Here is a 16,435-nt window from a genome sequence, read left to right as displayed (position 1 = left end):
CAGTTTTTCTACTGTTTGTTACTCAGCTTCTGCAGGAACAATATGCGACTTAAGGTGTACACGTACCTTGCGCTCAGTCCTGCGCTTCTCAGTGCAACGTACAAGCCAGTTATGTGAATTGTTTGTGTACCTAATGACTGCAAATTCAGCCCTTAAATAGCCCCTGCTTTACAGGCTTTTGTCATACGTTCAGAGCCACTGCTCTAAATGTATGAAAAAGATGTCTTTTTCAAAGAGGTGTTGATTAAAAAATAATCTCAACAATATATGACAATTCGAAGACATCAAGATTTCAATAATTTCAGTTATTTAAATCATAACTACAACTTTTCTATCAGAGTTCAGTGAGTTGCAAAAGCTAATTTTTCTTTCCCCTTCAGCGTTACATGGATAACAGTAACTCAGGGAAATTTTTTTGCTGTCCAAGGGCAAGCAGCAAGCCGATAATTACTTATTTTATATACATTACTATGCTCTGCAGCTTTCAAGAAATAACTAGATTGAACAAGGATTTCAAAATTAAAAACTCAAAAATACAAAGCTAGAAAGAAAAAGGGGCATAAAACAAGAAACAAAATACTGCCAGATGAATTGGTTTATTTTTATTTCCTTGTAGCTCCCAGAAATTTTCAGTAACAGATCAAACTAGTTGTTTTAAAAGGCAAAGACAACATGATAAATATAACACTGAGTACACGATAGGTATCAATAAGATGTGTCTAAAAGACGTTTTAGAACATAGTGAATACACATTCTCATTGTGTAATTACCTTTCACAATAAAAGAAAAGTTAACAAACAAATTAATTTTAAGTAGAACAAAACAGGAGAATTTGAAGTTTTGCATGTCATTTCCTCCAGAATATTTGGTTCCTTTTCTATAAGACGGCCTTCTAAGAGAAGCCGAGTGACCTGTGTATGATCAGCATTTCATCTGTATCAGCTTTCACTCTCTTGCTCTGAGAATCATCTCTAGGGCATACTTCCACTTTAAGCTAAAGGTGAAGGTTTTATTCTTTTTTTTTTTTTTTTTTTTTTTGGTATGTCAGTAGTCCCAGCATCCGATATATTCTGTATTCCTTCAATTTAAAGCATAATGAATAATTCTAAGCAGAAACAGAACCTCCCACATGCTCCTCCCAAGAGTGTACAAGTTGCACCAGAAGTTTACTTCCATCTGCTGCACTCCCTGGACAAATCAAAATCCTGATGTTCTCAACAGCATCTACCAGCGAGGATTAACATCACAGGAACAGTAATATGAACAGACATGGAAGTTAGTGGGCACGTGGCTATCTCATTCCAGCTATCATGACTGAAAAGGGAAGTGTGTGTAGGTTTTGAATTTGTGACCTAACAAACAACTTCTATACTCCCTTATTATCAAGTCCCTTTGCCATGATCCTCTCAAGGGGTTAAAAGGGGAAGAGCTCTCTATTTTCAGTGTAACAGATGACTGGCTTCGAAATAAGAGATATTCATGTTGGAAAAAACCTCGAAGCATGAGAAAACTTTAAATAACATCTCTCTTATAGCATAAACCATGGCAGGCATTAAATTCCAACTGCAAAAGAATTATATGGCTTCCTGAGACCCCAGACTTGTACAAATTGCTTCTAAGCAGCGTTAAAAATATCAGTCAGGACACTGCCAGCTTACTTTTCCAGAAATTCCCATTCAGCATTATCTCATTTTTTCAGGGAGCAGAAGGTCAGCTCATGTCTTACTACAGAGCCTCACCTATCTTCTTAAAAGAAGTAAATCTATAGTTTTTTGCATTCCTATTCAGAGTAAGCCTTTCAAAAAAAGGATTACAGATGTTTCCTTTTTTTTTTAAGGGGCAACAAAAGCCATACTTGCAAAACTTTTTAAGCTAGTACCTATTTGATATTTTAGTTCAGATGTAAACTTCTGAAACATGGATTTCAAGTTGTAGATTTAATAACGCAGATTTCATCATCATCCTGTTTGTAAATAGTATTGGAAACCTCAATAAGCAGCACAGGTTTGTCTGCCAAAAAATCACTTGTTTACAGCATAGTCTCTTGGCACATTCTGACTGGAATATTATAATGTCTGTCATCTTCAGTTATGAGAGTCACCACAGGCCAGTCCTCCTCTGGGTCATTGGGATAAAGTGTGATGAATTCATCAGTACTATATTTATACAATCGATACACTTGGATGGTATACCGCAGAGCATAAGCAAGGAGAAACATTTCCACCTACATTGGAAAAAGCAGAAATATGATGTGTAAAATTAAACATACCTTTTACAAGATATTTCTCATAAAGTACTAAACTAATACCTATCAGATGATCTTTCTGTACAAAGAAAAAAATATGAAGTAAATGAGGATGCATATATATGAGCATCTCTAGTTCAATATCTTGATCATTCAAGCCATTCCTAACTTGCTGCACAAATACCTCTAAGATATCACGCCTTTAACACGGAGCTCTTCAGACCCAACAATGGCACAGCAGGATATTAGTCCTAAAAAAAAAGCTACTTTAAACAGAGAATCCCACATCCCTACTGCCACAAATAGGTTGGAAAGACATTCTCCTGTATCAGTTTTCATCCCATTAAGTCACTGAACCAGACAAGAAAGGGTTTCAGGCAACGTTCCTTTCCCTCTTAGAGGGTACTCTGAACTCTCTAGCCAAATAAAAAGCAGATGGAAAGCCCTTACAAAGCCTGTTGATACCAGAAGGAATTCAGAGAAAAAAGCTGGAAAATCTTTTATCGTGTCTACTACAGTGGCAAGCATACCCTGTTCTAAATAACAATTTACAAAGAATATCACTGAAATAAATAAACCTAGTCAGCACAAAAACAGGCAATATTACTTATTGACTAAACTGGGCAGCAAAAAGGTCACCAATGAATCAGCTAATTTAACACTAACAACAACCCATTTGTTTTATCTATACTAGAGTCATCAGATTTTTAAGCCAATAAACAGAAACAAAACATCACACTTCCATGTTTCTAGTGTCTATAATTAAGTAGTGAATTCAAATGCAGTACCACACTTGTAACGTATTCAATGGGATTTTTTTAAATGGATGTTTCTAAAATCTTTCAGACTATTCAGCTCATTCACCACTACATTTTGTTTGGGGACTTTATTGTAATATGCATATCATTTCTGCAACGTATAAGGCAGTAACTGTCATCAGCTTATCAGAATTTACCAAGTATATGTACTATACGCGATCTTCTCTTCAAAATTCGAGTATTAGCTTTTATCATATTTTTTAAAAAGCTAACAATTAAGAGACTAATACAATGTTACTATTAATAGAATACCATACTTCCAAAGAATGCTACCCTAAGTGTCAGCTGCCAGACAGAAATCAATGTTTTCAAAGGAAGGCCTTTACAGGCTCTTACTACAAGCAAGCAGTTCTGCTATTTTTTTCCCCAATGGAAGACCAGACCCTACACCATTAAATTTAGCCAGATCAACAAAAGCCGGGTGATTTCTTAAACCACTTGAATCCAAAACCTCCAAAACAGGAAAATAACACCGTAAGAACAATCTCTCCTTACTTGTTCGAGGCCTCCACTGTGACCAATATGATTCAAGTGATTATGCATTAACTGACAAGGGTTGCTAGATGTATCCCGTGCAAACAGTAACCATGAGAAGACAGGAACTCTCCTTCCATTTTTATCATCATTGTATAATTCGATGGCAGTGTTAAGCATCAAAAATTTCAGCGCTTCATAGAGACTATACTCCTCCTCTTCATTTTTAAACAATTTATCACAAGCTTCTTGTTTCTCAATAGGATCCTTGATTTCACTTATGTTCTTCCACTATAAAAAAAAAACAAACACACACAACATATATCAATAGCCATCACCATGCAAGAGCTGTAAAAAGCCACTTGTGAATTGTCAGATGTTCAGAATAGGCACTCAGAATTTAATTTATGAAGGGCTTTGTGCCTTTTTAAAAACACTCAAGGTCAAGTTGAGTTAGTCTGATTTTGCTTAAATTAGTCCTTAGCAAAGCAAAAGAAGAGGATGTTGGAAATTGTTGCAAGGTGGCAAAACAAATGTTGTCATGGGACAACAAGCAGTAAGGTAATAATCTTTTTGTTTCCTGTATCATAAATCCTACATCCTTCATATTCTTTACATTTCAGTTACTCAGAACGTGTATTTCATCCCCTCCCTCAGAAAATGCTTGAATGCAGCCTTTCAAATATTCTTAAAAGCTTTCAAAAACAGAGAATATGCATACACAGTAAGACAGGAACAACTGAAGAGTTTTTAAATAGGTTCCAGAGTTTCAAGAGGGGAGAGGATCGGGCTAAGCAACATAGTACGAACACTGAATGGGCACAGCCATCTTCCCATTACATTAACCTAGAAAAAAAAACGTGTAAAATATGGAACAAAAACTACTCCTTTGAAATTACTTCAGCATTATTCTGTATTTTTTTTTTTTCCATTCCATGACCTGTTCAAGGTAGCAACAGCATTTATCCATAGTATACATCATTCCTTCAAATGAATACAAGAAATAGAGGCAAAATATTACTCTATTACATTAATTTCTTCAGTGAAACCTGTCTAACTAATAGTTTTCTGCAGAGCTGCTTACAAATTAATTTCAACATCAGGCTAATGCAAGCAGTGACAGACCAGAAAACTCCCACAGATCTGAACAGATATTCTTTCCTTGATTTTTTTGCAGTATACATATAGAAAAGTCACTTTCACTAGTGAAAGCATTGTTACACTAAATTCACCCCATTCAAAAATTTTTGTCATTTTTCTTATTTGCAAGTGACCAAGAATAAACAAATACTTTTCCAACCTTTTTCCTTAGAAGTATTAAATATTCTTTAATTTCATCACTTATTTCTCCCATCTTCCTGCCCAGTTTCTGTTTTAGCTGCCAGTGCTTGATCCAGTCATATTTGCTCAGCAAGTTTTCAGGAAGCTGGAAGTTGAGAGAAGAGAAGGCAGCTTAAGTCAAAAATCTTGAAAGGAAAAGCCACCAACTTGCACATTATTATTTTATTGATTTTTTTTTAAACATTTTGCACCTTAAAACAATCCCTCATATGTTCTTCTGAACAGATGTCATACTAAGATGACTGTAATTGAACACAAATTGGCTCTTTACAATACTTGCTGGATAACAGTCAGAATACTGGTCTATTACTATTTCCAGATCTAACCAATACATAAGCACTGGAAAAATTAGTCACCCCAGTTACTCACGGCTTTTTTTTTTTTTTTTTTACTTAAAAAAACATCCAGCAGCTGATGATAGTGACTGTGTTTGAAAGTGTCCCTGAGCCAACAGAAGAGAAGGTTAAAGATGTGATGACATCCACCAGATAAGCCACAAGTCTTGATGGAGTGCAAACTACTTTGTCCAGAACACACAAACTGTGTTTTCTTTTCAGAGAACATAATTAAAACACTGTGGGACAGGTTTTCTTGTAAAGAAGAAAACAACGTAGGGATTAGTTGATGCATCAGATCATACTTTAGCCTCAGAACTGCCTCTTTTACTGCTCACATGCTACACCTGCTCAGTTAAGAGCTTTTACACTTCTCTTGAAGGACATCCTGGCAGTTGCATGCCTAGCTTTTTACTCTCATTTATTAACCCATTTTATCACTAGAATTGGAAGAACAACTTGTGTCTCACAATGAATTAAATATTTGGCTAGAGCAGCACATATACCATCAGCCATTACCAGCCACTTTTCATTTTATGAGGACCCCAAATTAGTAATATGTTCTCTTTAATGGAAACCAAGTATTTGTCAGATATACACAGACCTTCCACCACCCCAGCCTGGCATCCTACGCTAACTGGACATACAGAACTAAACAGGACATACAGAACCAAATAATCAAAGATTATACGCTAGTAACTTCTACAACTAGAAATGTGCATGTAAACACTGTTTTAAATTAAAAAACAAAACAAAACAAAACAAAAAACAACACCTTTTTTAAAGTTGTACTGCTAGCTGTACCTATCAGCAGAAGTTTACTTAACAATGATAGTGACCACAATGAGAAATTATAAGATGGCCTCTAAAGTTATACGGAAAGATAGTAAGTGCAGTGTGATTCTACCTGGACTGCTAGCCTACAACACAGAGCCTGCATCAGACATTCATCATTTACATTTCCAGCAGCAACCTGGACAACTGGAACCTTACTCCTCTGAAGTGGGCCACTTCTGTATAGGCAGCTTCTTACATGTTTCTTCCATATTCACTGATACCACCAAATGGACTTTGTTGATGCAAGACAATTTCTGGAATATTTTTCTTCTACTCTTAGTAAGACACCTTGCTTTGCTTATCCATCAGTGCTCCATAAGAACTGTTCTTCATGTCAGGTTGGAGTTGCTCTTACACTTATTTTAAGTATCGTTTAAGACATGGGTAAGACACACATTCTGAAAAGCCTGCAGCATCCAATTTGTTAATCCACTTTCTAGAGAAACCATATACTATACGGCACACAAGAATACAATATGATAATTTTGAAAAGCTCATTTTTTTCAAATGTGCTGAGAATAAGTTGTCTATATTTTTTGTTATTACCAGCTGTCTTGTGGGAAACCTCTTATTGCTGTATTACATGCAGTAAGAAGAAACCAAGAGGGCAAGATGAAGACAGACAAGTTACATTACAGTCAGCACTACAGTAACATTTAGACATTATAAACTGGAAACTAAGGGGACCTGGACTCAATTCCAAGTTGAAAGAATCACTGTAAACCTACAACAAAACTGAACACTACCAATTCTCAATTCAAGGGATATTGAGAAGTGAGCTTATATAGCATAATAGAGAAATGTGATCATAAAATGATCCAATAAGTTAGAACCAACATTCCTCTACTGTCAGAGGACCGGAGTTTGACACGTACCAAAGTAAAATCCTCACTCTGCAGCCAGCTTGGTAACTGGGTAGCTTGGCTTAGTGCCTGGAACAGAGTTGCTCTGAGTGCGCAGTAGTTATCACCTCGTACTCTCCTTATAGATGCAAACTTCTGAGCAACTGCTTCATATCCCTAGAAAAACACAAAATCCAAGTAACACAAAAGCATTAATAAAACATTTTAAGGTCATGCACTGGTATCATAAAAGATATTGGAATATTAGCATCCAAATGCTAATGCTATTTAAAAAAAAAAAAAAAAAAAGGACTTGATCCACTACCCATTTTAGAAGTTCAAATGCCACAAATTAAGCTTTGGAAAAAAACTTCCTTAGTTCTGCTGAATAACAAACAAGAAACCGAAAAAATCTAAGTAGATAATTGGCTGTGGCATTTATTTGATGACAGTGCAGAAATACCATTGAAATGTGGGTAACTAACCCACTGAAGTTAAAAAAAAAAAAAAAAAAAAAAGAATCCAAACATACGTACACACACAAGACTATAAATCTAAAAATATATCATGCTTACAAGAAGTTTCAGCAATAGTTCATTCCATTTACCCAATATGTGTCACATGTAGTTTGGTTTTGCCTCAGGGAAAACTTGTGTTTACACTGAAATATCTTGACATGTGCCTCAGCACATTTGTCCCCTCCCTGCTGTTCCCATACATAGGCTTTTAGCAGAAGCAGCAATGTTGAAACGTAACTTCTGAAGCTCAGTATGTCTCTTCAGCTAACCTAGCAAATTTCAATGCTCTGCACATCTGTATTTCCCTTACTAATCTCTTGAAGGTGACATACGGATCTTTTGATTTATGAAAAGTACTTTTTAGGCTTACACATACCTACCACTAAATTTTCAAACTGTGTTTAAAAACCAAAACAACAAAAAAAACACCTAACCAACTTTATGCTTTATTTTCTAACACTAGCTCAAGATTAATATAAGAAAACTAGTCCAAAACTTATCAAAAATAAGAATTCAGGAAAAAATTAAGAAAAAATGAACCTATTCATTAAAGCTCCCTATCTTAAAAATCATGCAATTCACCAACTTCAGTTATTTGCCTTCTGCCAAAAAAGTTGGCTATCTGCTCTGCCATTTCAACAGCCCACAAAATAACCATTTTATGGTAATAAATCAAATTTGAATTGAAAACAGTAATGAAGAACAGTATTAATCAGAACCCTACACTATCAACAAGTAGCCTTACCAAAAAACACATTTTGAACGAGTACAGATGAAACCATCTTCCAGTTGTCAGCCACTTCTACTACCAGACACCGGAAAACATTGCTATTGCATTTTCTGTTTTAAATATTGTTCCCATAGGAAACCACCTACTAAACATACAAATGAAAATAAAAAGCCCAACAAAATTCAACAAAAAGAGAACTGATACCTTTCTCATCCTTTTTGCTACTGGTGTATTTCCTCTCCATTCTTTTCTGCAATACTCCATGACGTCCATTTCAGGTGCAACACTTAGTTTATGTTCTGTCAAAAAAGAATATGTAACATTATACTGAGAACTGTGAAACAGAACAACATAGAAAAAGCACTGAATTTCTAAATACACTCTATCACTTTAAAATAACATTGGTGCCAAAGGAGACTGGCAGCACAACCTATAGCTACTAAGTAATTATTAGTATCAGAGGGAAAAAAATCCAGCTTGCTCTGAAAATGACAAGTGAACAAAAATAGTGATGCAGGCTAACAGAACAGAGAACACTCTGCTCCTCTCCTCTGAAAAAATATTAATTGGCAAATAGTAGAAATTAGTAAAGTACTCTTCATTTTCTTAGCAATCAGAAAAATGTTTGGCAAAAGTTTCTCTTCTTCTTTCAGCAGTCGGACTATGAGGAAGATAACAGAACTTTCTGAGTAAGCCAGAAACAATGGTAGAAAGAAGAAATACAGTTTTCTCTTGGAATCCCAACAGCCTTCATTCCAAAACAGACAGTAATAAGGTTATCAACGGATCCCAGCAACAGATGCTGCTATAATCAATATAAACCAGTAATTCTCAAGCACACCACTTGTAACATGGGCTATATGACTGCTTTCCAAAGGATTCACATTCTCTTAGAAAGTAACTATAGAAACACAGGGGAAAAAAATACACTAAAAGCAACTAGTTTTACATAAAATTGATCTTTTTGTGAATTAAACTGCACAACATACTAAGTCATTATAAGTAACTTCTATTGCACACACAGACATCTGTGCACAAAAATCCTTGGAAATGAGGGTGTCAAATCATCACGAATTCGTGCTACAATGACTTGTAATACTGTATTTGAAACAAAGTTCAAATGTACCTGAAGAGCTTGTCTCACAAAGTAACATCTTCTCTCTCTCTATTTCTTCTGCGTCACGATACATGTCCTCCTCACTGCAACAGAAGTCAACACATAACACATAGTTCATGGAACAGCACAAATCTTGTAGTAATTTACCCTTTCCTCTGTTTACAACTACAGGCAAGTACTTAAGTCTTTCTCCAAGTATTTTTTCGACTTAATTTGCTTTCCATCTTACACATTTTCATAAAACCAACATGAGTTCTCAAAAAAAAAAAGTTTAAAAAAACCTCTCAACTGTTCCCCTCTGTTATTTGTGATACCTACGTTGGTAACAAATCACTGCCTGAATTTCTCTTCTGCTGGTTGTATGGAGACTACAGAGTACTAAAGTCCCTTTATATTTGTAAATTTTACAGCATGAATTTGCAAAAGATACAAGCCAAAATGCCTATTTGCTGAGTATGTGAATACTAAAACCTATGCATGCAACTTGGAATGCTTTACTCACCAGAGCTTTGTATCTACGCTCCACTGGGGCTGAGCAATCTGCCTCGTAACAAGCAGAACACATGACAATATCATGATGAAAAGGAGACAGCTATCTGCAGTTGGTTTGAAAGTTACAAACTCAAAGACAACAAAATTCTAAGTGTGATCCAAACTGCAGGCTAACTGAAATCCAGCCAAACATGTCTTCCTCAAATAATATGGGCTCTTTTGTCAAGGTATGCTGTCTTAAGAGTCAAATGTCTCCATCTGAGCCTATATACTGACATTCTGAACTCAAGTTATGACCACGAGGGAGGAAATGATGGCCTAAAAGGATATTGTTTCTATGCACAGCCTAGCATAATCAAGAAGAGATCTCAAAGCTAGGGTGTGAACATTACTGGTGAGAATGGAGGTCCATACAGCGTTCAAAAAATAGAATTGTAAATGGCACATTCCTTTACATGTGATTCTAAGTGGCATTTGTCATGTAACTACATCTAGCAAATGAACTTTAAAATCACAGTTTCACAGCTAAAATGCTTCAAAAAAACCCATACAACACCAAACATTAGTAAATCATTTAGGCTTACCACTAAAAGATTACATTGAAAGTTTATATCTTGAAGAAAGTACACGTGCAGAAAAAAAAAAGTGTAAGGTTATTATTCATTGCCCACTACTTCTAATCTACTACGCAAAAAAAACCAAACCCAAACCACAGCATGCTTACAGAAGACCTGGCAGAAATTAAGGCAGTGACCCTGCCCCATCTTAAACTACTAAGGGAGGACAAGCAGTTAGGAAGAGTGCAAGAATGGGTTTAATGTAGGCAGCTGGTAATCAGATTACTCTCATTAAACTTGAAAGAATTCACTGGTAAATTATGGCTCTGTATTTCTTTTTCTTTATATCCAAACCAACTTACTTAAAAAAGGTAACATTTATAACCCATTTGCATATATTTGCCTTGAGAACAAAAAAAAACATGTTTAGTATAAAGACAAATATAGGTTAATAATAGCATGAAATTGTCATCTACTGTGCAGTCATGTGAAAATACAGTTTAGTTTTTACTCAAGTTTCAAACCTTTAACTTTCAGACTAGGTTTCCTGGGTGCTCAAGTAGCTGCTTGAAATCTGATTTTTAAAAATACTGCATAATTATTAATTGAAACAGAAATAATAGATGCAATAGATGTTAAACACAGTACTCCATAAAAAGAGTATAACCCGCTGAGACAAAAAAAACATAGAAATACTTATCCCAAGTCCTTATCCTTGTTACAGTGTGGCAGTGGACAAACCCTAATTTCCATGCATGATCTTATTTCTCAGCAGAGATTAAGGTCTACTATGGTTTGTGAAGAATTTCAAGAACACTTAATAACCTGGAAAATACCATGAAAAATCCAAACAACTCAGCATCTGACAGCAGTGATCTCCACCCTGCCTTATCTATAAGCTAAGTATTTAAAATATAAAGCAACAACCTCTCCCTCTGAGTGTGAACAATCCTGCTTCTACAAGGGATCCTGTGGGAGGCGGCAGGGCAGGGGGAAGCATTACTTTGGGATACATCCTTGAATACATTTAGGTTATAACGCACAAACAGGAAAAGTGCTCAACTTAGTAAACTAGTGAGGTTACACCAAACTTCTCTTTTGAGTCAAGTAAGCAGCATCATGTTCCTTCTGCAGATATTACCCCATCTTCTTTCTGGGAGTTGGCAAAATAGAACCCAGAGATTCAGAACCTGACAGACTGACATCCAGCGTAAACAAAGCACTGCAATTTAACCGAGTTGTTTTGAAATCAAGGTAGCTAAGAGGTGCAATCCATCTGCCCAGGCACTCTTATTTCAGAGCTGAAAGTGCATCTTAACATTGTTCTAGCATAGCAACTCTTAAGTAAATCTGTGGAAAGAAGAATGTGGAAACTAAAGCCCTTCCCCATTAATCTTCACATTAATACTTCTTTAATAAAATAACAGATGGAAAAGAATAATTAAATGAAAACACGCATACACAAAATAAAAAAAAAAAAAAAGAACGCATAGTGTTGTGTGTAAACACTTAAATTGTTGAACTAGTAAATCAGATTCTGCTGAACCAAAGATACCAAGGAAAAAAAACAGGATGTCAGATTTTACTTAAAGTATCCAGGGCTTTGCATTTTAAAAAAAAAAAAACAACAAAAAAAAAATCCCACACCACCAAAGAAACCTAAACCCCAACATGTTAAGACAAGAGCAAGCAAAACTAAGCTGGAGAGAAGGGAAAGCACTATGGGCAAAATATAAATAGTTTTATACTAACAGATTTGCAGGACTAGAACTCCCAGTATTAAAGATACCATACAAAAGCAAAAACAAGGCTTACAGTCTTCCGTTTACTAACATGAAGGGTTGAATATTTAAGTTTTTATGTCAGATTAAACTCATTGCTATTAATAGTTCATGTACAGGCATATTAGATCAAACAAAATTAGTATGCCAAGTAGCAGCTAATTTGAAAATTCAGACGGATAGAGATCCTTATGTACCACACTTTTGCCAACATATGAAATGCACTTAATACATATTTATATGAATCTGTGTATTAACGTTAAATGTGCGTTAATATTAAAAACCTTCCATTAACATATTAAATTACTCTGTAATTTAAGCATGAAATAACATTTTTAAAGCATCCTTGAAAACATGTACTTATTTTTAGTGAATTTTTCAGTAAGTCAGCACTTACTGTAGATTTTGGATGTTGTCTAAAATAGTTCACTGGCTACCCATAGAAAGAGGATTAATTAGAAATCACTTGTTCTCTTACTTTATTAATGTATTCTTCAAAGACATAAAGTCACTCTTAATGCGCATTAATTTTGTTTTCAGAAGTTTGGAATATCTTTTTTTAAAACCTTCATATTTACTTCTTCCTCCAGATACCAAATATTCTTGAAAAGACTTCTACTGTCAAATCTGAATCACACAACTAAATTTTTACTTCAGGCTATAGCAGGAGGTTTACAAAAAACAAACAAACAAAAAGCTGAAGTGTCAGGATTAAAAAAAGCCTTCTATGATTGTCAGCACTGCACCTAACAAAGTGTTCAAAAGGTTAAAACCAAGCTACCAGAGTATCTGCCTTCAATTCTTAGTTTCCCATGCTCTGCATCCTACCCGTAAGAGCTTAATGTGGCATCAGTTATTCCCTTAAACGGGGAAAGATGACCACTAATAAACTACAAAAATAAGCAATTCATCTAAAGGGTGAAAGCAGCCTTCAAAGTTTAAGATTTGACATTTAGACCTATTTCATTAAGACACTAACATATATGAAATTTTGCCAAGAAATTCACTTTCACAAACTGAAAGTACCCCTCCCCTTCTACAGAAAAGCTGTCAATGTATCAAAAAAATCCTCACCTGTCTTCAGATGACTCCACTGCTGAACAATTACTAGACACGGGTAGATATAGTTCACAGTTTCTAGATGCATCCTGATCTGTCACAAGTGATTTAATCGTATCTGTCTTCTTAGGTATCCCAGTACTTCCGTATACATAGTCTTTTCTTACTTCCGATGTAGATTGCTCTTTCTGGTCAGTAGCTGCCTTTGCTGAACCAAGTTCATTAGAAGGAACACCAACTTCCTTTTCATGCTTCATCAGCTGTGTGGCAACACTCTCTTTTTTCTGTGTCTGTTCTGCACCTGCAGAAAGGCTGGCTGGATCTGTCATCCACCCTTTAAAATTATCCTGGCTTTGAAGAATGAAGAAATATATGAAGAGTATCTCTCACAGAAGAACAAAAGCACATGTTTTAAGAAAATTACAATCTTTCAACAGTTATGGTATATTCTGAGGATTCAGAAGGTACTTAAATTATTCAAAAGCAGCAACAAAATCCAGAATAGTTTTCTAAGATAACACAGCACCCCATCTATTGTCAAACTCCTCTCCTCAGCAAGCCAATTTCATTTCTTACCTAGGCTAATCTGTGCCCACACTAGAACACAACCCATGCTAGCATTAGCGCCCTGACTGAACACTTGCTCTTTTCAAGGGGTGTTATCACCTAGAAACCTGAGGATTAACAGAATTTCTCCATGAAAGAAGTTTCAGTCCTGCAAGAGGACGATTTTTACAAACTCATGCGCTGCTCTATAAAACTTCCCACTGCACCAGGATTATTGCTTAATGCAAAAATTTCCAATCTTTGTTCCTTCCGATACGATTTCCAAGTTATCAGGACAGGACTTTCTACACTCCATTCTAGCCAGCTCTCCAAAGGCTTAGGATGTGCCCATATAGTAAATTTTCAGGGATATTTATCTTAAATTGATACATAACCCTCCCAAAAAATTATGGGTTGCTCTGCAGTTGCCACATTCACGTTCTAGACAATTATTACCACTGCTACCCAGGCTGGTCACCTCAGAACGGACAGGCCTAATAGCCGCTATAAACACCTTAAAACTGTGCAACGCGTTTTTGTCCTCAGCTTAAAGCCTCCCACCTGCCACAAACCCTCCTCTCCCAGATGTCACTGCCCCTCTGCATTCCAGCCCTGCTACCTGCCGAGCTGTCCCGCAGAACGACGCTGAGGACGAGCGCCGCGCACCCCGTCCCCGTTACCCCCAGCCCCGCTCCCCAGGCCCGGGCGCGCCAGGCCCCCTGCAGCACCCCGCCACCCCTCCCCGCGCTGCCGCGCCGCGCAGGGCACCCGAGGCCTCACCTTTCCGCCACCCTCTGTCCTGCAGGACCACGGGCCCGACACCGATCGTCGCCGCCGCCCGCCGCCGCCGCCGCAGCAGCAGCAGCCGCGCCCCGCCGAGCGCAGGAGGCCGCCGCCGCTCCGGCTGCGCGCTGGCCGGGGCCGTGGGGGGCGCGCAGCCCGCCGCCGCCCGCCGCGCCCCTCCCCGCCCGCCGCTCGCCGCTCATGCCGGCGGCTCCCCGCGGAAGAGGCCGCCGTTCAGCGCCCGGGCCCCGCGACCCGCCCGCCTCCGGGGGCGGCTACAACGGCCGCCGGCACGCGCCCGGCGCTCCCATCGCCCCGGCAGCGGCCACGGCCCCGCGCGAGCAAGCGCCCGCCCGGCCCTCACGCGGCTCCACGGCTGCTTCCGCGTCGCCAGCCGCCGCCGGCATCCTCCGCCGCCGCGTCATCACGCCGGAAATAGCGTTCGTACGTGCTCGCACTTCCTTCCTTTCTTCCGCGTTCCTTCCGCCCGGCGGTCGTCACGCGAAAAGCACCGAGACACGGCGGCGGGCGGGGCCTCCAGCGCATGCGCGTTGGTGGCGGAGAGGGGGAAAATACGGCGCCCGTCGCTCGGGCCGTACCGCTGCTGGTCAGGCCAGGCCGGGCCGGGCCGGCGGGATGAGGCGCGCAACGGTCGCGGCGGTTGGCCGGGCTGGGGCCCGCGCGTCCCAGGCCTCGCTGCTGGGCGTTGGGGCGGGCGGGGAGCGGGGGAAGCGGCACCAGAGGCGGGCCTGCCGCCTCCCCGCTCAGCGCCACCGCCGCGGTGCGGCCTCCTCAGGGAGTGCCCGCAGTAATGTCAGCTGCGAAGGAGGGACCCTCCTCTGAAATCATCCTCCGCGGGCACCGGAGGCTTTTGTTTGGTGTCTCTTTTGGTTTTTGGGGTTGTGTTTTGGGGTTTTGTTTCGTTCGTTGTTTTTTGTTTGGTTGGTTGGTGAAACAGCCAGCTTCCAGTACAGTGCAAAATCAAGGCTTAAATTCACATGAAATAAAAGGAGTTAAACGAAAATCCCCAAGCTTGGAGACAACAATAAGTTCTCTTAAATATAGGAGAGGAGGGGAAATAGAGTGGCTTTTCTGTTGTCAGATGCTCCCTGTAAAAATACTCGTGAGGAAGCCCAGCACTGCAAAGATGTATGTGTATGTGACAGCCATCTTACGGAGCTTGTCAGAGGCTGGAAGCCTCTTCCAGGAGCAAAAAAATATATCAGCAAATTCTAATGCACCTTTATTAAACTCCAGACAGGATAGAAACCTATGTAGAGAGTAGATGATAAACCTTTCAAAATTACATGTTATTCAAGAGTTAAGCATACCCAATACCCAATTAAAAATGGAATACTGAGAAGGGTAAAAAGTAGGAAAGCTGTATTGTGGTAGAAAAAAGTTCACTGAAGTCTGAGCGTTTTGGAGGGTGTTCACCTTGAAATTGGGCCTGAAAATGGAAAAGTATTTGTCGTCTTTCTGGAATTTCCCTCATAAGAATACGCTTTCTCTTCAGTAATACAAATGATGCTAAGACTGGGAAAGTAACTACAAACATGCTGACAGTAAAGGAATTTCAATTAACATGATTTAAAAAAAAAAAAATCCATGTGTTTAGAGTATCAGACAGTACAGGGAGAACATTTTTAAGGTGGAGGTCAGGTAGTAAAACCTATAAAAGGTTAAAAGGGCAATGATAAGTAATTTGCAACATCATGAAACTTTTAAGTCACATAAAACTGATGGGCATTTTTGTAAACAAGTTTTTTCTGTTTCTTTTGTCCTTGAGACACAAGGAAGTATCGTCATGAATATTTGAAAAAAAAGGCATTACCTTAATTTTTTTTTTAATCATTGCTGCTCTTGTGGATTACATCTGTGTTGGACTGCTCTTGACACTGACATCTCCTTCGGAAAAAACCTCTTTGAACAACTGACCAACTGGTTTGTCTCAAAATGC

The 16,435-nt window shown here is 38.6% G+C and overlaps 1 protein-coding gene across 1 annotated transcript; it reads right to left on the bottom strand.

The window, feature by feature from the left end:
- Positions 1 to 1,007: 1,007 nt before the first annotated feature.
- Positions 1,008 to 14,591, bottom strand: OTULIN (OTU deubiquitinase with linear linkage specificity). The gene is made up of 8 exons (XM_082308435.1): positions 14,473 to 14,591; positions 13,162 to 13,497; positions 9,267 to 9,340; positions 8,345 to 8,439; positions 6,926 to 7,069; positions 4,838 to 4,963; positions 3,559 to 3,828; positions 1,008 to 2,224 (listed from the first exon to the last, which is right to left on the bottom strand). Exons 2-8 carry the CDS (start codon positions 13,473 to 13,475, stop codon positions 2,030 to 2,032), a joined length of 1,218 nt encoding a protein of 405 aa, XP_082164561.1. The 5' UTR covers positions 13,476 to 13,497; positions 14,473 to 14,591; the 3' UTR covers positions 1,008 to 2,029.
- Between the last annotated feature and the right edge of the window lie 1,844 nt (positions 14,592 to 16,435).

Source organism: Platalea leucorodia, assembly GCF_965183815.1.
Source record: "Platalea leucorodia genome assembly, chromosome: 1".
Classification (NCBI taxonomy): Eukaryota; Metazoa; Chordata; class Aves; order Pelecaniformes; family Threskiornithidae; genus Platalea; species Platalea leucorodia.
Note: the sequence above shows the minus strand (reverse complement) of the source record. Positions and strands in the feature narration are given on the sequence as shown.

Excerpts from the sequence above, each read along its gene's own strand:
- OTULIN (XM_082308435.1), bottom strand. The coding sequence starts at position 13,475 with ATGACAGATCCAGCCAGCCTTTCTGCAGGTGCAGAACAGACACAGAAA. Across the intron at positions 8,440-9,266 it reads TTGTGAGACAAGCTCTTCAG|AACATAAACTAAGTGTTGCA; the intron begins GTACATTTGAAC and ends CTTTTTTGACAG. Across the intron at positions 3,829-4,837 it reads TAATACTTCTAAGGAAAAAG|TGGAAGAACATAAGTGAAAT; the intron begins GTTGGAAAAGTA and ends TTTTTTTTATAG.